General features: G+C 37.4%; 1 protein-coding gene across 2 annotated transcripts in view; it reads left to right on the top strand.

Annotated features, from left to right (window-relative positions):
• grid2 (glutamate receptor, ionotropic, delta 2) overlaps window positions 1-25,961 on the top strand; it is a 673,181-nt gene that overhangs the window by 436,525 nt on the left and 210,695 nt on the right. For both annotated transcript variants that reach the window (XM_056463472.1, XM_056463473.1), the window contains exon 8: window positions 3,897-4,016. In XM_056463472.1, the coding sequence (XP_056319447.1) occupies window positions 3,897-4,016 (120 nt within the window). The remainder of the gene's footprint in view (window positions 1-3,896; window positions 4,017-25,961) is intronic.

Below are 25,961 nucleotides of genomic sequence, written 5' to 3'. Positions count from 1 at the left end.
GCTACAGAAATGGCACACTGCCTGGGGTGAGATGACAGTCTATGTTACAGGGCTAGTGACTGAGTGCTGATTTAACACTGTGTTTGGTGGGGAACGGCTTTCCCCCCTGAGGGATGTACTGTTCCTCCTGTATCCACATGTATCTGATCCTCCCTGCCATCCAGCAGTAGAGATATCACCTCGCGGCCGGCTCTCACCTCCACATCGCAGCTTGTGTGACAGTCGTATTAAAGCAGATCGGGACGATTTATTCAGACACTGGGTGACCGCAAGAACACAGTCTCACTTCGAATCTGCCTAGATTTTTAACGACCTCGTTTCAAAGGGATGTCTGGGAGTACATATTATATATATATTTCGTGATGGTACGGAGTGTTGCACACTTATTTTACTGTACATCAGCTGCATAATGGCCATGTATTCAATTCCCGACGGACTGTTTGGACTGGAACATTGCCTTACGGCTTAATTAGGGGAAGTTTGTGTGAATCGGCTTTACAAAGCAGCAGTTGGTGAACTCATTTGGAAAGCGCTCATCAGCTATTATAATTGGCTGTCTAATTTTTTTTCTGTCAACATTGGTATTGGTAGAGTGAATTTACAACAATTATCTGTCTGTTCATGGGGGTTTTCGCTGGGCTTGGGGTGTTTTGGGTGCAGTTTAGCAAGGGATGAGTTTTTTTTCTTTTCTTTTTTTTTCTTCTTTTCTTTTCTCTGGGTGGAATGATGTGGAGGTATTTTTGGAGTTTAAATGAAGAGGTGAAAAAGTGAGGAGGAAAAAAAGAGAGGAGGGAAAACACAATCAGTAGAAATTGTTGGACATAAATGTGTGGTGTGTTCCTGTTAAGACCAGAGCCGTGCACAGGGGGGTGGCCCGGTGACTAGAGCCACTGCCCCTTTGCCCTCATTGGCTGAGGTGCCCCTCTTGCTCAATCGCCACCACCCCTAACCCACTCTCCACTTTGCGATCTCAACTGTCCATCCATCTCACCCCCCACCCCACCGCTCTCCACTTTGCGATCGCAACCATCCGTCCATCTTCCCCCCACCACTTCTCACTTTGCGATTGCGTTGAGCACCTGCCCCAAGGGGCTGTGCCTGGGCCTGGTTAAGACCATAACTATGGATGCATCAGTATGGACATTTTCTTTATCCTTTTTAGGATAATCTTTTATGTAGTTGGAAGCTAGTGACTGTTATATAAGCATATTTTCAAATAATTTATTGCATGGAGCAAACTTTAAAATAAACACACACAGGAAAAACTGCAAATAACATCTAGATCTTTCTGTTCATAAATTGTAATTCTGAATTTACTTGATTTTTTTTTTCTTTCTTGAAGGTGAAAAACTCCCACACAACTGACATAATTAAAAAAAGAACTAAACAACCAGAAGCGAGGTGAATTGCATAATTACAAACTCTGATTTAAAGCAAAGAATTACATGAAAAACTAACAAAAAGGCAAAGGTACTGTACAAATCTGCATATCAAATGGATTCAGGGTGTCCGCGTGGTCTTAAAAAGTATTAAAGGTTGAACTACACTGTTCCTATTTACTGTTACCTTTTATGTGAAGCTGCTTTGACACAATCTACATTGTATAAGCGCTATACAAATAAAGGTGAATTGAATTGAATTGAATTAAATCAATATAGAGAAATTTATGACCCTTAAAAATTTTTAAAAAGTCTTAAATGCTATTTTGCAAGGTATTAAAATTTAGATCATTTTTGACATATGCAATGTTTGGTTGTATGCTAAAGTTAGCCTGAAATCTGCTAATATCAGGATGCTGTGTAGTTTATGAAATCAATAAAATCCTGCTAGATTTGACATAATGCTCCTTTGTGTACTTCATTAACCAAGGCAACACCATTATTTCTGCAGTTCTATAGGCACCAACCTGCTGAATTAGCTAGATTTAATAGATTTGTATTCAGTATATGAACAGTATATTGTTTTAGTTTTGGATTCATTTCTTACATTAATATTTAGTAAATATACTGTATGTTAAAATATCACCAGTGTTTCCAGTCGAAACCTGAAGTGGTTATAAGGTCTTAAAATGTATTAAAAGAGTCTTAAAAAGGTCTTAAAATGGATTGAATTTCACCCTCTGATTCCTGTATATACTCTAGAATTTAATGAGACCTGCAGTCCCATGCAGCAAGTCATCCAGTTTATTATTTAGAATATATGAATAATACAAAAATGCATACATACTGTACATGCATGGCTTAAAATAAACTTTTTTAGGGAAGGAGAATAGGAGAATATTCAATTATTTGTTCAGTGGTTTGGCATTTCATTTTCAATTTTGATATTTGAATATTCCCCCTGAACATCTGGAATCACCTGCAAAATATTCTCATTCGCACTTGAATATGAAATATGAAAGATACAGCAGCCCAGAATAATAATTTGTCTATAGCTACTGTGCATGCTCCTGTATCACAGCCATCATGCTCACATGTTTATGGGTGTGATTTGTTATTAATTCATTCATTTTTCTTCGGCCAATCCCTTTATTCAGCGGAAAGAACTGCCAACTTATGCAGCATATGTTTTACACAGCGGATGCCTAGTACTGGGAAACATCCATTCACACACATGCAGTACGGCCAATTTAGTTTATTCAATTCACCTATAGCGGATGTCTTTGGAGAACAACAACATGGGGAGAACATGCAAACTCCACAAAGAAATGGCCCAGACAGGACTCGAACCAGTGACCTTTTTGCTGTGAGGCAACAGTGCTAACCACTGAGCCACCGTGTCGCCCAGAGTAATTTGTTTGTTAGAAAAATGCCAGGCTATCTTACCAAATGCATTATTCTTAACAAACCTGTCTGTTTGGTATCACTTATGCAGTGTCTGTTTTCAGAGCAAGCCCTGGCCATGTGATGCTCCTGCTGTTCTGTAGTTTATTACAAGTTTATTCATTTTGAACATGTCATATCTATAGTCTGTCCAAATGACAGCAAAATGTCTGAACTTTGTTCTGTACTGTAGCAACACAGCTACCATGAGAGAAGTCAGTTGGTGGTTCTTAACATAATAAATATGCAGACAGACAGAAAGACACCCACAGATTCCTGCCTTTAATAAAGAGAAGAATATGGCCAACCCCTACAATAAAAATTGTATTTGAACAAGTCCTAAACCTTTTTTATTCACAACCAATTGGGCTTTAATGTTATTCAACACAACTGTTTTAAAAATAAGTTTAATTAATGTGAACAGAGGGCAAAAGCATATCAGTTAATATTCCTGGAGCTAATAGCAGGTCAGATTTAAATGTCTATCAGTTATAAAATAATAAATAAATTATTAAATAAATTTTCCTATGGAGAAAATGAATTTGTCTTCTGGAACACAACTGTTGTGCTCTTTGTTGTACAGTAGTGTGTGTTAAATTCATTCTCTGTAATGATACTGGAGCAGTAGGGAGTGCTGTCGCCTCACAGCAAGAAGGTCACTGGTTCGAGCCTCGGCTGGGTCAGTTGGCGTTTCCAACTGTTTCATGTTCTTCCTGCGTTCGCGTGGGTTTCCTCCGGGTGCTCCGGTTTCCCCCACAGTCCAAAGACATGTGGTACAGGTTAATTGGGTAGGCTAAATTGTCCGTAGTGTATGTGTGTGTGAATGAGTGTGTATGTGTTTCCCAGTGATGGGTTGCAGCTGAAAGGGCATCCGCTGCATAAAACAAATGCTGGATGAGTTGGCGGTTCATTCCACTGTGATGACCCCAGATTAATAAAGGGACTAAGCCGACAAGAAAATGAATGATACTGGAGATAGGAATTATACACAGCTCTTTTTAAGTGCTTGCCCACATGCAGTAGTTTTGTCAAACTAAAGCTTTTGATTTGTATTTCCCTTTGTATTTTTAACAGGGAGGTGTAAGTGGTCTGACTAGCCTGCTGGAGTTTAATGATAATGGCAGCAACCCCAACATCCACTTTGAGATCCTGGGTACCAACTATGGCGAGGACCGCGGCCGTGGAGTCAGCCGGGTAAGAAACGCTCTTCTCAAACCCACAAATAATGATTCTAACGCTTCCAGAAATGCAATTGTCTTAATTCAAAGAGCTTTTGGGTTTTAATTGATAATCACAGAAGCCTAATGAATTCCATCAGCCTCCCTCAGAGAGGCGCAGTGCATCAGCACACACTGTTTATCAGTTTTGCTGTTGTTTGCTCATCTCGGCTTTGGCGGAGTGAAGAGGTAGTTAAGCAGCAGTAACATAGGAGCCGTCCCCAAGTGATCCGCAAGATAATTAATCTGTTCTTTTCCGTTCATTTGTCGTTAATTACTTTAGTCATATTTATGTGTATTTGCTCGTTCAAATATTGGTCCTAATCTGTCTCTGTCTTCCCAATGGAATGTGGATCAATTGCTCATGACAGAACGGCAGCTTTGGAGTTGAATAATGTGTGGATCGGGCTTCGCCCTCAGATGGGGAAATCCCAATCTCTTCCCGTCTGGAGAAATATGTTGAAGTTGTTTATTTAGCTGGAATAAATGAAAAAAAAAACTGATTTGTGTCAGTTGCTGATCAGGAAGTCATTTAGTAAACGTTCTAGGTGGTTACACAAATGTGTTTACTCGCAAATAAACCCTTTTTGTAATATTTATGGTTCAAATATCTGAGATTTCATTTTGCTTTCTACAATTTTGAAACAATCAGTGAAATGGTTATTTATTACGCAGTAGTGAAATTAAATTGAGAGCCATTTTCTGGTACGCTAGTTTTAGATCACAGTTATTATATCATTTGCAAGAGCATTAGAGCAGTGACCAATATTAACATGGCTACTGAAATTGGCTTAAAAAGGTTCAAAATTAGCAATCAGCAAATGCCTTTTGTGAGAAGATTAAGTATTATTTGCCTGCTCTTACCAAAATACTGATGATAGTAATAATAATAACCCTGCAGTGTTTATAATTTCACATGTAAGTCCATATTTTAGTGTCTGTTTCTTTGCAATTAATTGTAAAAATAGACCTACAATTTCTGAGTGATTTTTTTTTTTCTAGACCAATTATTCTTATGACCTCACAATACTTGTTTTCTTTATGATATTTACAGTATGATACATTTGCTGACCTTTTGCGATTAAACATTAATTTTGGACCCTCTAGTAAATGAGGGTTAATGACTGATGTGTTTGACACTTTCAAAATTACAAGTGCAAAGTTTTTATTGCGCACTAAAGTCATTTATTAGATCAGACAGCAAAACTCACTGCCATAGTGCAGATCATGGCTCAGAAATGGCTCAGATCTGATAGAGTGAGATGTTAATCAGCAGGTCAGTGATTGCCCTTGAAGACTTCAGTGTGCCAAAGTCCACAGACAACCATCAGACAACAAGCTAGAGTCCTTTTCCCAATCCCACTGATACATCACTACAACCTCACTGCCATCATGCACAAATTAAATTGTCAGATTTCATTAAAGATAATGGTCTCTGACACAAACAAGATCTGCGCTGCACTTCCAAAAAATGAAATGAATATTTTGAGTACAAAGTAATTACATTAAGCAAGTTTCTTTAATCAAAGTGGATAATTACTTTAGGAGCAAAGCTTGTTTTAATGTGTTCTGCTCACCGCTGCTAGGAAAGAACAAGCCTGTGTACACTCACTGGCCAATTTATTAGGTACACATGGCCTACTACTGCATCCTGGAAACAGGAAACAGTCCTGGAAACATTTCTCAAAGATTATGGTACACAGTGACATGATAACATCACATCCATGTTGTGATCTCCTATTCACATCCCAAAGGTGGTCTATTAAATTGTGATCTGGTGACTGTGGATAACGTGAGTTTAGTGAAACTACTGCCATGTTTAAGTAAATAGTTTGACAATACTTTGTGACATGGCATATTTTCTGGCATATTATTCGCTGTGGTCAAAAATGGATGGACATCGCCAGCAACAATACACTAGTTATGGCAATTTAAACAAGAGAGTTGACAAGTGAGATTTATCCCACACACCATTATACCATCACCATCAATCTGAACCACTAGTGTAAAAATTTCCCATTCTTAGCTGGCAGAAATGTACTGTTCAAAAAATAAGGATATGAAATGTATCTTAAAGATTTTTTCTGCCCTATTTGATGTATTTATTTTAGAATTTAACTATAAATCAAGTATAAATTAATTTGGTTTATGATTAAACAAGAAACATTGCCAGTGGGGTGAGAAAAATTACTTAATTAAAAATATCTGAAATCTAAAAAAAAGTGAAGGCTAAAGTAAATTTATCTTGCTTTAAAAACATTTAAAATTACGTTTACTAATTAATAACTGATTAATGACATTGAAGCCCTCATTTATAAACTCTTTCCTGCATTTTCTTTGCACTTAACTGTATTTATAGTGTAATAATGTACTGAACATGAGTAGTATAAATAAACAGAAGGCTAGTTCTTCACAAGTACTGTTCATATGTTGAAGCCACTTGTGTTTTAAACATCTCTCCAATTAACTGCTGTGTTTGCAGACATGCACAATATGTGTTTCCACACTTGTTGACATTGACCAGAAAACAAAACCTGTTTAATGTGACCCCCTGCTAACACATTAGCAGTAGTTATCTCCGCTGCCTCCTGTGAGAGGGATGTTCTTCCAGCCTGCTGAAAAGCTCAGAAAGCACACTTGAGCATCTTTCTGAAAGATTTTTTTTTATAATTTTCTCTCCACATTTTTACTGTGTCACTAGGGATTGCACAGCGCTTGCTCTCTTTTCATACGGTCAATTGTCCAGAACATAATCAGTCTCTTCTGAACAGGCTTTTTAATAGCTTTTGTTCCTAACATGGACTTGTTGCTGGAGTAATTTGTGTGAAGGTGACTCCAGGGTAATGAATGATCTCCATATTTTAACACCTGGCTTTATATACTTCCATTGATCACAGATAGTGATTAAAAATGTGACTATAGAAAATATTTTTGATTTGATACAAAATTTTTTCATAGGCATTGCAATTTTAACGAGAAGTTGATTACAATAGCCATTGGAAGTTTAATATTAATGGGATATTTCACCCCAAAAGTGAAATTGTCACTATTTTCTCACCCTCAATTGTTTATAAAACTTTTTTCTTATTTTGAACACAAAAGAAGATATTTTGAAGAAAGCTGAAAACCTGTAACCATTGACTTCCATAGTAAGAAAAACAAATGCTTCTGAGATCAATGCTTACAGGTTTCCAACCTTCTTCAAACTGAAGTTTATTTATAAACTAGTTTCAAGAGGAATTCATGCTTATGATTGACCACGGCTGGTCCTGCATTAGCTATCATATGATTTACCAATCAGACTAATCTAACCTCACATAATTACCCAGATGTTCTTACCTTAGTCATCTTTGCCTTGAAGAATTAACTCATTCACCCCTAGTCCTCCTCCTCTTATTAATCCAGGACAGGGTGGCACGGTGGCTTAGTGGTTAGCACTGTCACCTCACAGCAAGAAGCTCACTGGTTTGAGTCCTGGCTGGGCCAGTTGGTGTTTCTGTTTGTTCATGCTCATGTGGGTTTTCCCCAGGCACTCCGGTTTCCCCATGGTCTAAAGACATGCAGTATAAGTAAATTGAATAAACCAAATTGGCACAGTATGTAAGTGTTTTAGTACCGCACAACCATATGCTGATATAGTTGGTGGTTCATTCCACTGTGGCAACCCCTAATAATCAAGAAATAAGCAAAGCGAACAAATTCAGGGGAGCTCTCGAGACCTACATGAGCTCAGACTCCCCTCTCTCGATGAAACGGGAGGGAGCCCCGGGCTCAAGGATCTTCTGAGCTCAGGACTCTCAACGGGAACAGCATGCCAAACACACTTTATTTTCAATCATCAGCTAAGTGTGAACTCTTGAAATATATTTTTTTTGTGTGAAACTCAAACATGTTTCGAGCAAGTGAAGGATGAATAAATCATGACAGAATTTAAATTTTTGGGAAAATTATTCCTTTAAGAGGTGGGAACCAGCCAATTATAAGCATAACTTTTATCATAAAATCAAGCAAACATTGAAGATAAGAATGAGTTCCTCATAGATGACTTGTCTGTGACATTTATTGAGGCTGTTTGATCAATTAGGTCTGATACTGTCTTGTCCTATGTTGCCATCACTCCTGGTTTTATTCTTCTACAGTATAACTCCTGCTGATTTGGCATCGAGATCATTGTTGTTCACAGGTGTCCCTCAATTCCAACAACGTCAATCAGCTCCCATTTCTCTCATCACACCTCCACTTGTCAAATGTACCTCTATAGACACATACAGGCCTGGAAGTTACCCTCAAGACTGCATTCTTTCCACCAATACCCCAGCCTACCAACAGTTGCGGTCACAGCCCTAGGATAAAGGACAGGTGTGGGAAGAGGTGACAGAAAAGATAAAGTTAGGATGGACAAGGGTAAGATAGAAATGATCATCAGTTTATAGACAGAACTTTACCTGTGGTGTCTGATGACAGCACAGGATACTCCTAATGGTGCTTTTCCACTGCATGGTACGACTCGTTGCAAGGCAGTTTGGTACGGTTCAGTACGACTTGGTTCATCTTAGTTTTACATTTCCACTGCAGTTTAGTATTGGATTAAGCTGGTGGGATTACAGACATATTGTCATAGTTCCCCAGTCTCTACTGCCATCTGTTATGAGAGAGAGAAATGAGCAGAATAAAAGATCACCTCTCATTCCACCGCTGCTTGCTAACTTTTGTTTTGTTTTCTCATCTATTAGTGTTCATGTTTGTTTTGTAACTATACACCAACTATAAAAATATGTAGGTCTGTTATTAAGTGCCTTGAGTTTTCTTCCCCCCACACTTCACCTCAGCTCACATGTGCAGATCATGAATACTCAGACAGAACATCTGCACATCGCCTACTTATCACAAAGCAATGTTGATTAAAATAGTCCTACAGCAGCTTTAACTGACTTTACTGTTTGTTAGGCATTTCTCGAAGCAATTATCAAATCCAATGATGCAGGTAGTGATGATTCTCTTCAGGAAATTGGTATCTGCAGTGTTTACTTGTGACATTTTGGTAATGGTATCAGCTCGCTTGGGACCTCAGTTGAGTACCAGGTACTGTACCCAGTGGAAAAAATTCTTTAACTCCATCTGACGACTCCTCTGGCTAATAGTTTTCCCATCAGTGAGACCCTATTTCCTGCATTCTCAACAATGGTGGATGCCAGAGGCTTTGACTTCTAATGAACGATGGCGACTCCATCATCCCCTCATGGATGGCAATTGCTTCTTTCTACTTAGGCTGAGGGCAGCAAGTTTGTCTGTTCTCCTGGCAAGTACTTCCAGCACCAGCCCTGAACATCCGTCTACTCAATGGAACTGATAGTTTTTCCCCAGAGACAGGCAATGTCTGACAACACATCCCTCCTTCCTTCCGGTGTAACGAAAGTTCAAAATTGAGGGAAGTAGTAGTCAGGACACAACAAAAGTAAACTGCAGCCCCTTAGAGACAACTTCCACACAAACCTAAAACAGCAACATTAATGATCCATGCCTAGTCCTCTCTCATCCTTCTGCTGCACTCCTTTTATCCTTCTGGTGCTCCTCCATGGGACTCGAGGCCAGCATGGATGTGTCGTGATTACCATTCACACAACTAGCTTTCCTCCACTCTGATGGCTCTCACACACACCCCATAGAGTTCCATTGTTTTAACTTCCTCAAATACTTTTAATGTTGTTTGTTTTCAGCAAGGACTCATTTTTGAATCCCCTACTTCCAATCTGGTCTCTTACTTTGTTTGTGTATATGCCAATATGTTGATGTCCGTGTCTCCATTATAAAGGTTCAAAGCAATCTCTCATAATTAGTTTTACCACCATGCAAGAATTAGTTTTCCACGTCATTAAATCCATTGGTTACATTCAGTTCACCTCTCGATATATCAAAACATCTAAAAGCTTCGCTGTGGCGTAATTGCTCGATTAGCCATTTCGGCTAATCACCCCTGCTAGGATGCAAAATATTCTTTTGTTTTTGCCTTCATCGAAAACATATTAGCGTGCAGGTTGGACAGTCAACAGGGAATAGAGTTTGCACTAATGTGTCCACTGATCTGGAAGAGGAGAGAAAAGGCACGGAGAATAAGAAGAGGCTAGGCAGACGTCACTGGGAATAGCAAGGCAGGAAAGTCTATTACTAGCGAGCTTAACGTCCCATCAGCTTCAGCCACTCATCAACTATGCATGACCATTAGCAAGCACCAAGGTAGTTAAACCTTGCATATGTGGTTTTTAACATCTGCTACACCATTACTGTAGAAACCTATATCATGTGTATTATAAAGGGCAGCACAGTCGCCTCACAGCAAGAAGGTCGTTGGTTCGAGCCCCAGCTGGGCCAGTTGGCATTTCTGTGTGGAGTTTTCATGTTCTCCTCATGTTGGCGTGGGTTTCCTCCGGGTGTTCCAGCTTTAACTGACTTAATTGTTTGTTAGGCATTTCTCGAAGAAATGATCAAATCCAATGACGCAAGTAGGGATGATTCTTTCCAAGAAATCAGGATCTGTTGTGTTTATTTAAGACATTTTGGTAAAGCTGTCAGCTTGCTTATGACCTCAGTTGAGTACTAGGTACTTTACCTAGTGGAAAATAGTCCAGCTAACTCCAGCTGACAACTCCTTTGGCTAACAGTTTCCCCAGCAGTGAAACCCCCATTTCCTGCATTCTCCCTGCTTCTCCCAACAATAGTGGATGTCAGAGGCCTTGATCTCTGATGTCCCTTCTCCCACAGTTTGATGACATGCGGGTATAGGTGAATTGAATAAGCTAAAATTGGCCATAGTGTATGTGTGTGTATGGGTGTTTCCCGGTTTTGGGTTTTGGCTGGAAGGGCATCTGTTCATCTGTGATGTTGACGGTTCATTCCCCTCAATAAAAGGACTAATGAATGAATAAATTTGTGTTATAAAAAGTTAAACTAGCTCAAATTAGACACTATTGGCAGACTGGTGCTTAAAGTTATACGTTTGTTTATAAGAGCACACTCAAATTAGGTACAGTTGCCTTGAACCGTGCCAAATCGCGTTTGTCCACATCCCCTCTCCCCCTGCACTCACATTGCATTTTTACCTACCGGACCGGAGCACGATTACGTCATCGATAATGCGACTGTTTAGTTTAACAGGAAGAGAAGCTCTCTCGCTCAGCACAGTGGGGATTGCTTTACTTATATTGTTTTGTATTATTTTTAGTCATTTGGGATGCAGTAACCCACGCAGTCAAACACTTAGCCGAACAGATTCACCACTTTTGACGCTCATAAATTATCATAAAAGTCCTCATACTGCACATATTAGGAGGTTTCCTGAAGGTGTAGCTGACGTGCAGCAAGGGGTTTGCTTCTTTAATAAACGACGACAGTTTGCGGGAATTCAAATAACAATGATTATTAAATCCATATGAAACAGTCCCCTAAAAGTGACGTCTTGCTTCAATTTTGGGCTCAGGAACGCTTTGAACTCACACTACAAGCGTACTGCACCAAAGCCCTAGTGAACCAATCTCTGGCACACCTCTTCCAACTGGGCCAGGACCGGCCAACTGAAGCGCACCTGAGCCTGATTCAGAGCCCTCACACTTCTCAAACGAATCGGGAAATGCGCCTGGACACAGTTAGGAAAGCATAGTGTGAGTGCGCCCTAAATCAACACAATTCAATTGCCACAAAGCCAATATTGTGTAGCTAGAATTGGCTGTGTTCACATACTTTGTTCCACTTCTTAAATTCCTTGTAGCTCATGTTTGAGAAAAAGCTGTTATGAGACTAGGTAAAGGCGGCCCTCGGGGTACAACCAGAGTTGTACAGCATGACTTTGAGTTATATTAATATTCAGAAATGGCCCTGGCACCTTTTTCGACTTGGCGACATGCATTAATGTGTTCACCGACGCGCAAGGCAAGGTTGTAGATGCGCTTGTGTTAAATATGTGAAAACTGTACAGTGGGGAAAGACACCCCCCTCGGGTCTGACTCCCCATTTCCCCCAATTTTCCATTCCATTAGGTAGATTCAGATGTTCTTTGAGAGGAGCTGCCTTGGCCTGTAGGATTGGAGGTAGAGAGAGAATGTGAACGAGCAAGGCTATCATTGATTTGTGCTGCCTTAAAGCCACACTTTTTCGGCACATTTTTTTTCTAGACATTTCCCTGCAGATTGCCAATGTGTTAAATGCCCTGGGTTTCTCTTTTCCACTGCAGCCCCTCTTCAATTTTCCAAAAGCAGAAAAGATATTTTCTTCCATATGTGTGACACGAATTTTATTATCATATTGTTAAAGGAGAAAGTGATTGAAAGATAGGGGAAAAGAGCTGGGCATTGCTGTGCTTTTGTTCGCTCCGATCCCATATTTACTTTGTTCCGAATCAGTCCTCACTTCCATTTTGTAGATAAATCTTTTTTTTTTTTTTCAAAAGGGAATATGCATTCATTCTACTTAGCTAAAGATCCTCTTGTACAGATGTAGAATTTGCATAGAAGAGGTTTCAATATAATATTACAGCAATTTCACAATCCTACTGATTTTAGGATATAATACAAACCCAATGTCAGGTTGAACCCCATTTTGAGTTAAAGAATACACTTTTACCTGAGCTGCTATCTTTTTCTTAAAGCACTCTTTTGTTGTACATCAGTTGGGTTCATGGTTTGCTTACTTTAGAAACGATCTACATCTTTTAACACACTATTATTGCTATTTAATGGATCGCTTCTATTTAAAAATGTTATTTGCTATCAATCATTTTAGATCACAACACTTCTGAATATAGGTTAAAATATGTTTGTTTATTTGTTTGTTGACATTTCATTTTACTGTGGATTACAGTTTTTTTTAGCGAGGCTGAAAATGAAAATAAAAGATTATGCAGTGCCAACTGTACTGAGTCTGCAACACACAATTAACACATGAGTGAGTTTTTTATTATTAATTTTTTACCGTTATTGCTTTGTCTATTACTGATATGTACAGATTTATAGTTATAGTTTTTTTACTCAAATTACCCATATGCATGCAGTGTCAACCTATTGAGGTAAAAAAGAAAAAGAAAAAAAGATGCACATTTTCTAGAGCTGCCAGCACATTTTTTTATTTTTGTTTTAAGCATGCAGTTATCACATATTTATATGGGTCATGGTTTACTTGCATCAGAAATAATTCTTTTTTGTTGAAAGATTTTTACATTCATGTTCTGGAAATTTTTGTGCATTAAAATTGTCATTAAATTGGAGTCCACGTGACTGGCTGTGGTGACCAACAGAAAACTGCTTATTTAAAAAGTTCAAATGTAAAGCCATGCTTGTGATGCTTGTGCTGTGACAGATGTGGAAAAACACAATCTTTGCTTTGCCTGCCTTGTGATCCTAACCACACTGGATGCGACCGGTTGTGTGTGTCCCTCTAGAACAGGTCATCAGTTTACAGACGTTGAATGTGTTATGACAGAACCCGGTGTTACATTAGGAAATAATGGGTGATCTTCATTTTTTTGTGATGTTTGTTTATTTGTTTGTTGACATTTCATTTTACTGTGGATTACAGTTTTTTTTAGTGAGGCTGAAAATGAAAATAAAAGATTATGCAGTGCCAACTGTACTGAGTCTGCAACACAATTAACACATGAGTGAGTTTTTTATTATAAATTTTTTACTATGTGTCATTATTACTTTGTCTATTACTGATATGTACAGAGTTATAGTTATAGTTTTTTTTTTTACTCAAATTACCCTTATTGTTTTCTGAGTCGTACAGAGTCCATAAGTTGTTGTAAAACACAAAAATGTTGCTCAATCAGTGGTTGTTATATAGTTTCCAAATCAATAAGATAAGATCAAAAATAGCCCATGGCTGCGTCTGAAATTGCCTCAGTAGATGCATTTGAATTTGAATTTACTACTCGACTTAGAAAAGTATGTTCTATACCAGCATAGGCTCATTCTGAAAATGTAGCCCTATATACATTTCTGGAGATCGCGAGTTATGTAGCCAGAAATACATACAGTATGGCTGCATTTTGTCTTTAAAAGAATGCTATGGGGCGGTATGACAACGTTCCAGCTGACTGGTTACCTCAGTATGGATGGCTTTCCCGCTGTTACTAGTTTGTCCAGTAGCTCGCCATGTATGTGTGGATTTGAGTCGCAGAGAGGAGTTCACCATGACAATGGGGTTAAGAAATGTTCCAGAAAGCAGGTAAGAAAAAAACAAAAGCCAAAAAATAAAATAAACAAGTAAATAACAGGGTGAGAATGTGGTAAAATCTGAAAATGTTGTAAAAATCAGGCGATGGCTTTTGTTTTTCTGGATTGCTTTTTAAAACAACTGTCGGTTGGGGTTTGGGAAGTGGGTGGGCCGGTCAGTCGATGTATTTGAAAACATAATTGGTTGGGTTTAGGGAAGGAGGAGGGTGGGTCAGTTGATCGGTCACTCATTCAGTCAGTCAGTCGACAGCGGCCTCTCGTGAATTTACACAAGAACAGCAGGTATGAATGGCACTTGCAAGAGAAATTTGAGATATTGAAAGCTTACACCGCAGCCTCTGGTGGATTTGCGAAAACAAAAACTGCAAAAAAAAATTGCTTCTAGGAAGTATTTGGCGCTCTGCAGAAATGCATATAGCATTACGTTTTCAGAATGAGCCTGGGTTGTTCTATACAGTATGAATGTGAGAGGTATGAATGGAACTCATACGTACTACATCCACCATTTTGTCATGATCACATGACCTACCCGCGTCAGTTGCGTCGATTCCCTCTCATTCATGAATTCTCTCGTGTTGCATCATGGGATAGCATTGTGTACATCGGATGCACACTTCAGTATCTCACCAGAAGTATAGTAAGTCATCCGGGTGGTACTTGCATACTGTTTTTGGAATTCTTTAAGAATATATATATATATATATATATATATATATATATATATATAGATAGATAGATAGATAGATAGATAAATATAGATATTCATTCATTTTCTTTTCTGCTTAGTCTCTTTATTAATCAGGGGTCGCCACAGCGGAATGAACCACCAACTTATGCAGCACATGTTTTATGTTGCGGATACCCTTCCAGCTGCAACCCAACACTGGGAAACACCCATATACTCTTGCATTCACACACATACACTACGGCCAATTTAGATTATTTAATTCACCTATTTTGCTTGTCTAAGGACTGTGGGGGAAACCGGAGCACCCGGAGGAAACCCACGTGAACACGGGGAGAACATGCAAACTCCACACAGAAATTCCAACTGACTCAGCTGGGGCTCGAACCAGCGACCTTCTTGCTTTGAGGCGATTGTGCTACCCAATATATATATATATATATATATATATATAGTACAGAATTTAACTTTATCTGCACAACATTCCAAACAAGTGTTTTCTACCTAACACGATTCTCTATGCTGTGATCATACTGTCTTTTTAATAATATGTTTATTGTTTCTGTTATGCGATTTAATACTTTAAAATGTAAGAATTAACATATTTTGGTGCTGTTTCAAAGAAAAAAAATGTTCTTTCAGTTCATTATTTATTCATAGCTGTATATTAAGTGTTTGTATTGTGGCTGCATGATGTAAACAGTCATAGAGATAAACATCTCTTGCTCTTTGACAGGATAAATGTCCCTCAGTACAGAGAAGTAAAGTCCTCAAAGCAGAGGTTGCTGTCACCGCCTCAACTTATCTGGAACAAATATGTGTTGTGGCACTGCAAAACATCTTAGGACTGTAGTGAGCCAAACATTCATTTTTGTTTAGAGGAATTACAGAGTACCAAACCCCTGTGATCGTTATTTATTTATGGTGCTGTTTCACAGAAAACTTTGGCAAGAACAAGAGACTTTGAGAGTAAATACAGCGCTAAACATTTATTTTTTTGGAAAAAAAAAAAGTTAGAAAACCCAAATGCAAGCATACATACTGTACATGTTTGAAAGCTAGTATTTTATTTTATATTATTATTATTTTTTGTTTGTTTTTAGCAAGAATGCATTGCATATTGCTTTAGGTGTAATGTTAGCTTCAATTAAAACTAGTAGTGCAATGATACACTCAAGTCATGATTTAATACGATTCTTGATGCTGAACTCACAATATGATATCTCACATGATATCTGTGCTGTATATATTGTATGCTATTAAAAAAAGAGTATACTATTAGTATTATTATTGTTATATATCATACATATGGTAAAAAAGCAATAATAACATTATGAAATGTAGATCTACTGTTGGTAAAATGCTAAATTTCGTAAAGTCTTGGTGTTGTGTACTTGAATAGACTTTAAATTAGCATTGGTTCTCATTGATGACATCAAAATACACATACAAATATTCATAATTCTGAGGATTAATGAATTATCCTAGACACATAGAACACATTTGGCATTATAAGATTCACTCTTGCATTATATTCAACGTTATATTGTCCAGAGTAGTTATACTGCCGCTGACACTCTGTATTTAGTAAACATTTAGTAAACTCACCCTTGAATCTCCAGAAAAGCAGCATGCACAACTCACTGTGTCCGCTATGAAAGAATAAACCTCCTAAATTGCTTGTAGTAATCATAACTCTAATTATGATATAGACATGGTGCACATGGTTCACTTTGCGGGTTGTCACCACTGATCAACTGAATGTGAGTATCAACAATATGTGAGTACACTTCAGTGCGTTCCATTACTTTGAGATAAAAAAAGTATGCATGGAAATCATAATTATACCCAAGGCTTCTGACTATGTATTGAGGTCTTATGTAGTGAAAAAATTTTTATGCGCAACAAACCGAATATGGACCTTAATATAATCTTAATCTTGAATTCTTGAAAGTTATTTTTTAACGTATGTGCATTCATATGTATTTACATATGTACAGTGGTGTAAAGTAACTAATTACAAATACTGAAATTACTGTAATTGAGTAGTTTTTCCAAGGAATTTAAATTTACTAAGTAGTTTTTAAAATGTGTACTTTTACTTTCCCTCGAGTACATTTTTAGTGCAGTATCTGTAGTTTTACTCCACTATTTTCCTTCAACCTGCTTTATTTCTTTTCTGTCTATAGGGATTGGATGAAGTAGAAAAATCAGTCCTGCAATTTCTGTCCAATCAAATCGCACATAGAAAGTAAATCGCATACTGAACAACCTCAAGACACAGGTGCACTATAAACGCAGCAAACCTTTTGCAAGCATTAAAAATGTCCAAGAAGATGTCCAAAATCTTTACACACAACAGACACTTTTACTCTACATGCACTACATTTTTGGGCAAGTAATGGTACTTTTACTTGAGTATGATTTTTCAGTACTCTTTCCATCACTACGTATGTATTTTATCATCAATTCGTAAAAAACGATTTACCACTTATGTGTGGTGTTTCTAATGCAGCATCTTTGGTGCAGGACAGTAAATTTGATGTTCTCTGTTCTGTCTGTTGTTATCAGTCTCACACAATATTTTTCCTTCTGAAAAACACAAATGAGACACAGGGACAAATGGGATTGTAAAAAATTATTTGTTGTACTCTCCTATTCACTGCGCCCTAAGTTTACCCAACTATGAAGACTTCTAGTACTGAGAAACCCGAAAAATGTAAAAAGAGTCCATTATTTACAACCTACCTATTATTCACTGCATAAGCAAATGATTCAGAGCACATTGACTTAGGCTAAATTTGCGAGTGTATTCATTCTCTCTCTCTCTCTCTTTCTCTCTCTCTCTCTCTCTCTCTCTCTCTCTGTGGTAAACAAACATAGCCACAAAATCATTATTCACCATAATACATGACCCCAGAATAGTAAAAGCTCAAAATGACAATATATTGTAACATCAGCGATGCACATTTGAACGTTTTTATTTAGCAATTTTCAATATTATGATATTTTGTTACAGCCCTATTTAAAACCAGTTATGTTGCTCTGTTAGTTTGTTTCATTTGAAAAAATGTAAACGCTGTGAATGCTCTGAAAAGATGGGTGTCTAGCCACATCCAAGCAAACTCTGGTAAAGCTCAGCTGAAATATTAATGCAGCATCAACCAAAGATCAAAAACAGGATGCAATGTCATAATATGAGACCATAAAAAGGACGGAGTGGTTAAGCAGGCCCTGTTTTGTTCACAGAGTCACAGTGTTGCTCATTAGAGCTCAGTACAGGCATCAGAAATGCAGTCTTCTTGAAGCAGATCTTCATCATTGTGACTTGGAGAAATTCTGGTGCTGTTTCAATCTAGTCATTTGTAAGTACTCTTTGGATTTAAATGATATATTATGTAAATTGTTTTACATAAAAAACGATATTGAATCGGCAATAGTAAGTGCATTGCAAACGTGCTGTGTGATAGCACAATAGCCAATACCTGCATCTGCACTGCACACATACTGCATGTGTACAGCAAAAGGAGTATGTATAAAACAGGCATTAGGTAGGCAAATGCAAATACATTGCTTGCTCTCTTTGGAAAGAAAAGAAAAACATTAGGGGTTGTTTTCCTTGATCTAGTTTTCTTTTCCTTTCCTCTCACTGACTATGTTTACATGGACATCAGTAATCGAATTATTTGGCTTATTCTGAATAAGACAATAATATGATTAAGGTGTTTACATGAGTTGCTTTTTGAATGTTCCTTTCAGGATCCTATGTTACATCTTATAGCACATAATTCGATTAACGTCATTGCGTTACCCACGCTCTCCTCATTTCCTCCAGAGTTTCATGTAATTTCGGGTGTTTTGTTTTTAATTTGTCGACTTTAACTGTAGTTTGTCATTTTCGCTTTGATTGAGTAACATTTCATGCATGCCCCCGAGACAAACAAGATATTGGATGAGGAACTGCTGGAAGACTGTTATTTTAATGGAGTTTAATACTGCATGGCATTTGGGAAAAAAAACTCAGCATTTCGCGATGCACGTGTCTGTGGTCCTCTGGCTCGGTAGGTGCAGAGAATAGTGTCTAACAGCAGTGTGTGTATGGACTATTCTGTCACAAAATGCGGTGAAAGTCCTATATGATGATACTTGTCATGATTACCAGCGATCTCTAACCTCCAGAGGTCGCTGGTAAGCACTCACCCTTACAATAACCTATGGACTACAAATCCGCCATTCATGGACTACATTTTCATACATGCACTCCGTTCCACAAACACACATGCTTCCTCATTTTGACTGATTACATTTGCACCAGCTGAGGATTGTCAGAGACTGATTACACACACTATTTAAACCACACACACTCTCACTTCCATTGCAGAGTCTTGTTTTACTGTAAAGTGACATTACAACGCGTTTAGTCTTAGTCTTGTTTCTCCGTGTGTTTACCCTAGCCTTGTTTACCTAGTTATCCTTGTCTGCCGCCTGCCTTCCGACCTCTCGCCTGTGTTTGATTACTATTCTGGACTGCCTTCATACATCTGTTTGCACCTGTGTTGACCATTGCCTCCCTGAGTTTGAATAAACCTGCACGTGGATCCTAAACCTCAGTTGTCTCTGTCACTCCCCGTGTTACAATACTAGTTTGGTTGTGGTGTTTACATGTCTGTATAATGCAACTAAAATCGGCATACTCCACAAATCTTAATTTGATTACTGTTTAGTTCGATTATGACCTCAATCAGATTAAATTAATCAAAAATCTCTGTTTACATGATAGATTCTTAATTATAGTATTGTCTTAATTGTATTAAAATTGTATTATTGGTGTCCATGTGAACGTACTCACTGTTTTTGGCAAACCCTATTTTTGTTTGGACATTTTTGGATTTTATATAACCCAACACACTTGACTCTCTCGCACCTCTCTGCTGAGACCGCTCTCCCTTGCAGCCAATTAGCATTTATCACTGTTCCTAAACAACTAATACAATCATCTAAATTTGTCTGCTGTGCTGTGCCTATGAGAAGGCACTGATGCAGATATGTGGGTGTCTTGATTCCCAAAGCATGTTAAAATGGCTTGAATCAGAATATTGCACTCAGCTCAGGAGCATATACACTCAATATCTCAACAATAATATTTCTTGATCTTTGTTGGGCAGCCAACCCTTCGCCCCCTTACATGCCAGGACCCTGTGTGCTCAATCACCTTTTTTGCCTCCACTTACGATGGCCCTGCATATGCGTAATATGCCAAATGCATGCATAGTGAGAGTGTTTTGTTGCAGGTGAGGGTTGTAGGTCAGACCCCCAGTGTGCCCTCCTGCAGTCCTCCAGTAGAATTACAGCATGTAAACCAGAGGATTATCACAGACGGCGGCGTTTAGACTCTCCATGCCTCGGCGGATCAGCACATTCCCATGTTCCAGCTCCAGCCGGATTAACACAACCCGGCAAGTCTATAGCGTCCTCACCTCAGAGCCTGGACTTGCCAGTTGTTTCTCTCACCCTCTTTCTCACTCTCTAGCTCCTTTTTCCAGCTTTCTCCTGTGTCTCAGGCTTTGATCACCACAGGCTCCTCTGCTGCCTGCTGGTAATTACCAGGTGCTGATGAAGCCGTCAGAAAAGGAAAAAAAGAAAAGAGTGTGTCACAGGTGCTGGGTTTACTTTTCTAAAGGTCAAGCAAGGGTGTGAATACTTGAAGAAAGAACAAAAAAACTAAGAATACTGTTGGTTTAATTCAGACTCTGAAACTCGAACGTCAAAGGTGTCTTATGTCAGAAGGATTCATAAAAGAGAAACATGGCTGTTTGCGTAACTATTCTTCAATGTAATGCCCAAGGCTATAGTCTGTGCTGGACAAAAAGCAGGAATTATGTGTCCTTCTAACTCCAGGGTGGTTTTAGTGCACATTGTCTGCGATGAGCATGCTTTTATTTTCTGAATCTAAAGTTGATTCTTTTTTTTGGGGGGAGCAGTTATATTTTAGCTATGTGTCATTGCTAATTTGAAAAGAGTAATTAAGGGCTATGATAAGGCAGTTATTCCAAATGCCATCCAAGAATGTGTGTGCAGTGTTGGGGAGTAACTAGTTGCATGTAACAGCATTACGTAATTTAATTACAAAATAAAAGTAACAGTAACTCATTACAGTTACTGAGAAAAAATGTGTGCTTAAATTACAGTAACTTATGAAAATATTAAAGATTACAAATGGGGTTATATCTAAACATGTTGAATGATATTAATCTGTTGCTTTGTCTGTTTTTGATATGCACAATGCCATCTGCTAAGGCCATTTATTAATGCGGTGGTTTTAATTTATTTTCCGGTTTGATTGCGGCGCACCACGTCTACCAGTTACGTTCATCCTCTCTGCCGCTGAAAGGCTACTACAACCAGTCTGAGAGCTGCAAGAAGTGACGCTACTAGCTTCTCAGTAGTGTGGCGGTAGCGTCGCTACTTTCTAAATCAAATTGCTTTTCAGTGGCGAAGCTATTTTATTAGTGAAGTAGCGCAGTAGCGTCAAAACAAGCTACATTTACCGATCGTGGACGAATAAGTGACCGCACCGACATTCACAGAGTTGTGAAGCCAGTGTCTAGCCAATAAAAGTAAATCCATATGATATCGAGAATGATGTTTTGTTCTTTTTCTTCCTGTTTTTCAGTGGTCAACAACAAACTTTTTGGGTGCGTTACTCCCACCTCTCGCTCTGGTCGGTAACGTCGCCAACCAATTAGGCTAACACGAGAAATTTGCTTGATGGAAAGATGACAGAGGGAGAGGAGGTCTATATATATATATATATATATATATATATATATATATATATATATATATATATATATATATATATATTTTACTGTAGTAAAGGCTGAAGTATACTATAGTAATTACTATTAGTTTATGATAGTTACTAATGATAATGATTCTACATTATGTAGTGTAATTCATTATTGAAGAGTTGTGTACTTATATATATAATTTATTATTTTATTATTTTATTATTTTTATATATATATATATTATTTTTATATATAGGTGTGCGTGCGTGCGTGCGTGTGTGTGTGTGTGTAAAGTTTTGCTGAATTCCTCTAAAATAGCCTTTTTTGTGCGTGTGTGTGTGTGTTTTTTCCCCTTCATATTAAAAGTCAATAAGGACTTGACCTGGCAAGCTTAAAAAGGAATTTTAAATGGTTCCATAAAAAATTGCTCAATAACTCTTTGGGACAGCCTGAGGGGCAGTAAATAATGGCTGATGAAATTATTTAAATTTTACCTGAACTATTGCTTTAAAGCAAATAAATCTGTTTTCATTAAATTCACAGTTTTCAGTAGCTTGCGATCTATTATGCAAGGTAAATTTAAAAAATCAATCAATCAATCAATCAATCAATCAATCAATCCTGCTATGGAATAATCACAATCATCCCTGTAGCAGGCTAATAACAGTGCATCTTAGAATTAGGGTCAGTGCTCTTTCAAGGTGCTTCCCCAGCGAGAGATGGAGCATAACGCCACAGCTAGAGAACTAAATCCCAAAACGGCATTCCTCTGCATTCCTCTGTGAAAAAGCACTTAACAATCCACAGCCTGAAATATTCAACAGGGCCACATCATTATCCGCTGGCAGGAAGCGGGGGCTACATCATACAGGCTTTATGATGTAGGCTAATCTCGTATACAGAACGCTTCCTCATGACTGAATCAGTGCATCCCTGAAGCCCACCGCCTCCGGCCTCACGCAGCAGATCAAGAGAGGATGGAGGGATCCGGGGTTAGGATCCCACAAGTCTCTTTGAACTCTCCTCACAATGCTGTTTTTAGGGCTGCGTCACCATGTGACACTTTTTTCCTATAATCAGGTGCATCTATCAACCCAAAAAGCTTTTCAGCTTGTTTTAATTTCTCTTTTCTTTTGGTAAGCCTTTTTATGCACGTTACATTATAAGTGGGATCTTTTTTTATATATCATCACCCATTATTCTGCACGTTTCCACCCATGGCACCATTACAGGAGTCATGTTTACATGTTTACTGCTGTAGCAACTAGAAAATTTCAATGTCTACATGTCTGCAACAGCAAAAAAATAAATACAAATTTTGTAGGATGTACCAGTAAGAGTTTCTCTCCATAGACTCCCAAAATCTGAGCCACTGACAACATAAGCTATGTTTTCATCCACCTATTTTAGGCACAGTTTGGAAATGGCAATTTTAAAAATGCTTAATAAAACACCACGATGCGCATAAACTGCTAATAAAAAGCATGTGCATAACTGAGTGATATAAACTATTTGTCCAAAAGAAAAAATGTGCATCAACTGGATGGAAGATGGAAACACATTTACTGGATAAATTCCAGCATTCACATCAAAAAATTATGTGATTTTGTTTTAACAATTCACGTGATAACAAAAATGCATGATGAGACTGCATTAATGGATAAGCCAGTGGACAGACCACATTGTAAAAATGTTGAAGCATCTGAAATGTTGTCTTGGTGATTATAAAATGGCTTAGCCATAGTCTGTCACAGATTGGTTCAGTATTATTACTTTAAGCAGCTTTCATTGTCCCTTATGCTTTGTTTTCATTCTCTAAAGTTTATTTATATTTATTTATAATAGAAGAAAAAAGTCCACAGTGGCTTCTCGTTCAACAGCAATGTTCATTTTTCTTTTTCATATTTGGTGCTAGTTTACCAGGAATGGTAAACCTTTGACTTACCGGATGTTTATAGTGCTTGTATGATGTTGTATGATGTTCCAGTATGATGTTGATGTTCCTGTTTTGTGCATTATTTTTTTCCCCAATTTCTGTTTAACGGAGAGAAGATTTTTTTTCAACACATTTCTAAGCATAAAAGTTTTAATAATTCATTTCTAATAACAGATTTATTTGAACTTTGCCATGATGACAGTAAATATTATTTTACTAAATATTTTTCAAGACACTTAAAGTGACATTTAAAGGCTTAACTAGTTAATCAGGTTAACTTGGCAGGTAAGAGTAATTAGGCAAGTTATTCTGTTGATGGTTTGTTCTGTGGACTATCGGAAAAAAAATATATAGTCTAAAGGGTCTAATAATTTTGTCCTTAAAATGTTTTTTTATTAAAAACTGCTTTCATTCTAGCCAAAATAAAACAAATAAGACTTTCTCCAGAAGAAAAAATAGTATCAGACATACTGTGAAAATTTCCTTGCTCTCTTAAACTTCTTAAAATATTTAAAAAACTTAAAAAATATTTAAAAAAATTAAATGGGGGGCTAATAATTCGGACTTCAACTGTGTATATGTATGTACACACTGTTAAAAGTGATTTGTTGACTTTATTTAAAAAAGAGAGTAAGCTCATTTCCTTAAAAGTATTATGTTAACAACTATGTACATAATTATGAAAGTTAAGTTTACTGCCTTTAAGTAAAATCAGCTTATCGCTTATAAGGCAACATGTTTACTCACTTTTTTTAAGTAACTAATGCATTTAATAAATAAATAATTAATGAGAGTCAGTTCAGAGTTGTTTCTAAAGGATGTGTCAGTATAAATGCTTCATGCTAATAGTGCACATCTGATTTTAGTAGAAACATACAAGTTCATTGGTTGATCTAACTTTGTTCCACAGCAATAAACATATCTACTATTCAGAAATGCCCTGTGCAGTCTAGAAGTTGAAATCTCTACTTTACACCATTGTCTGTCTCCATTTTGAATAAGGAAGGCTTTTACAGCTAATATCTGACATTTTGGCTGCATGACATTTGCATGTTTTGTTGTTTTTAAAGTTTCAGAATCATATAGGCTTCGTCATCTTCTGGAAATCAGTAGCTCATTTGCATTCAAAGCAACACTTGAATCTTCACAAGCACATTCTGGGGACTCTTGAGATTTAATTTATATCGTATGAAAAAGGCCATAATATGTTCCCTTTACACTGCTTTATATGTAATTCAGAGGGCTATTTGCAGGCGTTCTTGACGTCTTCTGTTTGTTTATCTGTCTCTCTCTCTCTCTCTCTCTCTCTCTCTCTCTCTCTCTCTCTCTCTCTCTCTCTCTCTCTCTCTCTCTCTCTCTCTCTCTCTCTCTCTCTCTCTCTCTCTCTCTCTCTCTCTCTCGCTTGCTCTACCTTGGAGGCATGTTGTTGGAGAAGGTTGAGTCAGTCCACACTCTGTCAATGTCTTAATAGGATGAGGAGGAAGTATTTCACAGTTGCCCTAGATATTGCTGAAGGGGATGATAGTCTGTAGCCAGCTCTAATTTTTAACGCAGCGGTAAGGAAGGAAGTACACTTCATTAATGGTGCTGGCTTTTGTCAAGAGAGAAATCATTTCAGATCTGTGGTGATTTAGACATCATATGGATTTATTTCAAATATAATTTTCAGTTTAGATGCAAATTCATATATATATAGCTACAGGCAGAATTTATTTGTGCCATTTTGCTGTTTGTTTGCTTTTATTTTATTTAAAATGTTAACTGAATTCTGTTTTTAAACCATTCTATTTACTATTATTAATATTATTATTATTATTATTAATAGTAGTAGTAGTAGTAGTAGTAGTAGTTGTTGTAGTAGTGTTAATTTTGAACATTTTAAGTCTTTATTTGTATTTATTGAAATATTTTTTTGCCTGTGCCTACTTTGATATGCATTTTTTAATGCTTCTAGTTTTGCTACTACACTGTAAAAATATATCGGTTAATTAACGAGTTGTGGTTCACATGGTGCACTGAAGAAAAATGATTTCTGCAAAATTGTTGCAAACAATTAATATATGTTTAATTTAGGCAAAAAATTTTATTTAGTAATGTTCAACTTGTGTTTTCGGTTTATTTACAGTTGTGAATTGAATTTTAGAAGTTTTATTTCTGCTCTGTTGACTTTTGAAGTTTAAAATTCTACTTTACAGTTTAACAAAGGGATTTTCATTGACATTTCAGTAATTTGAGATAAGATGTTGTTTAAGAAATAATACAGAGAGAATTAAGTCAATCAAAATAA

This window comes from Danio aesculapii, chromosome 8 (assembly GCF_903798145.1).
Source record: "Danio aesculapii chromosome 8, fDanAes4.1, whole genome shotgun sequence".
Taxonomy (NCBI): Eukaryota; Metazoa; Chordata; class Actinopteri; order Cypriniformes; family Danionidae; genus Danio; species Danio aesculapii.
The sequence above is the reverse complement of the archived record's forward strand: the minus strand, read 5'-3'. Positions and strand labels throughout refer to the sequence as shown.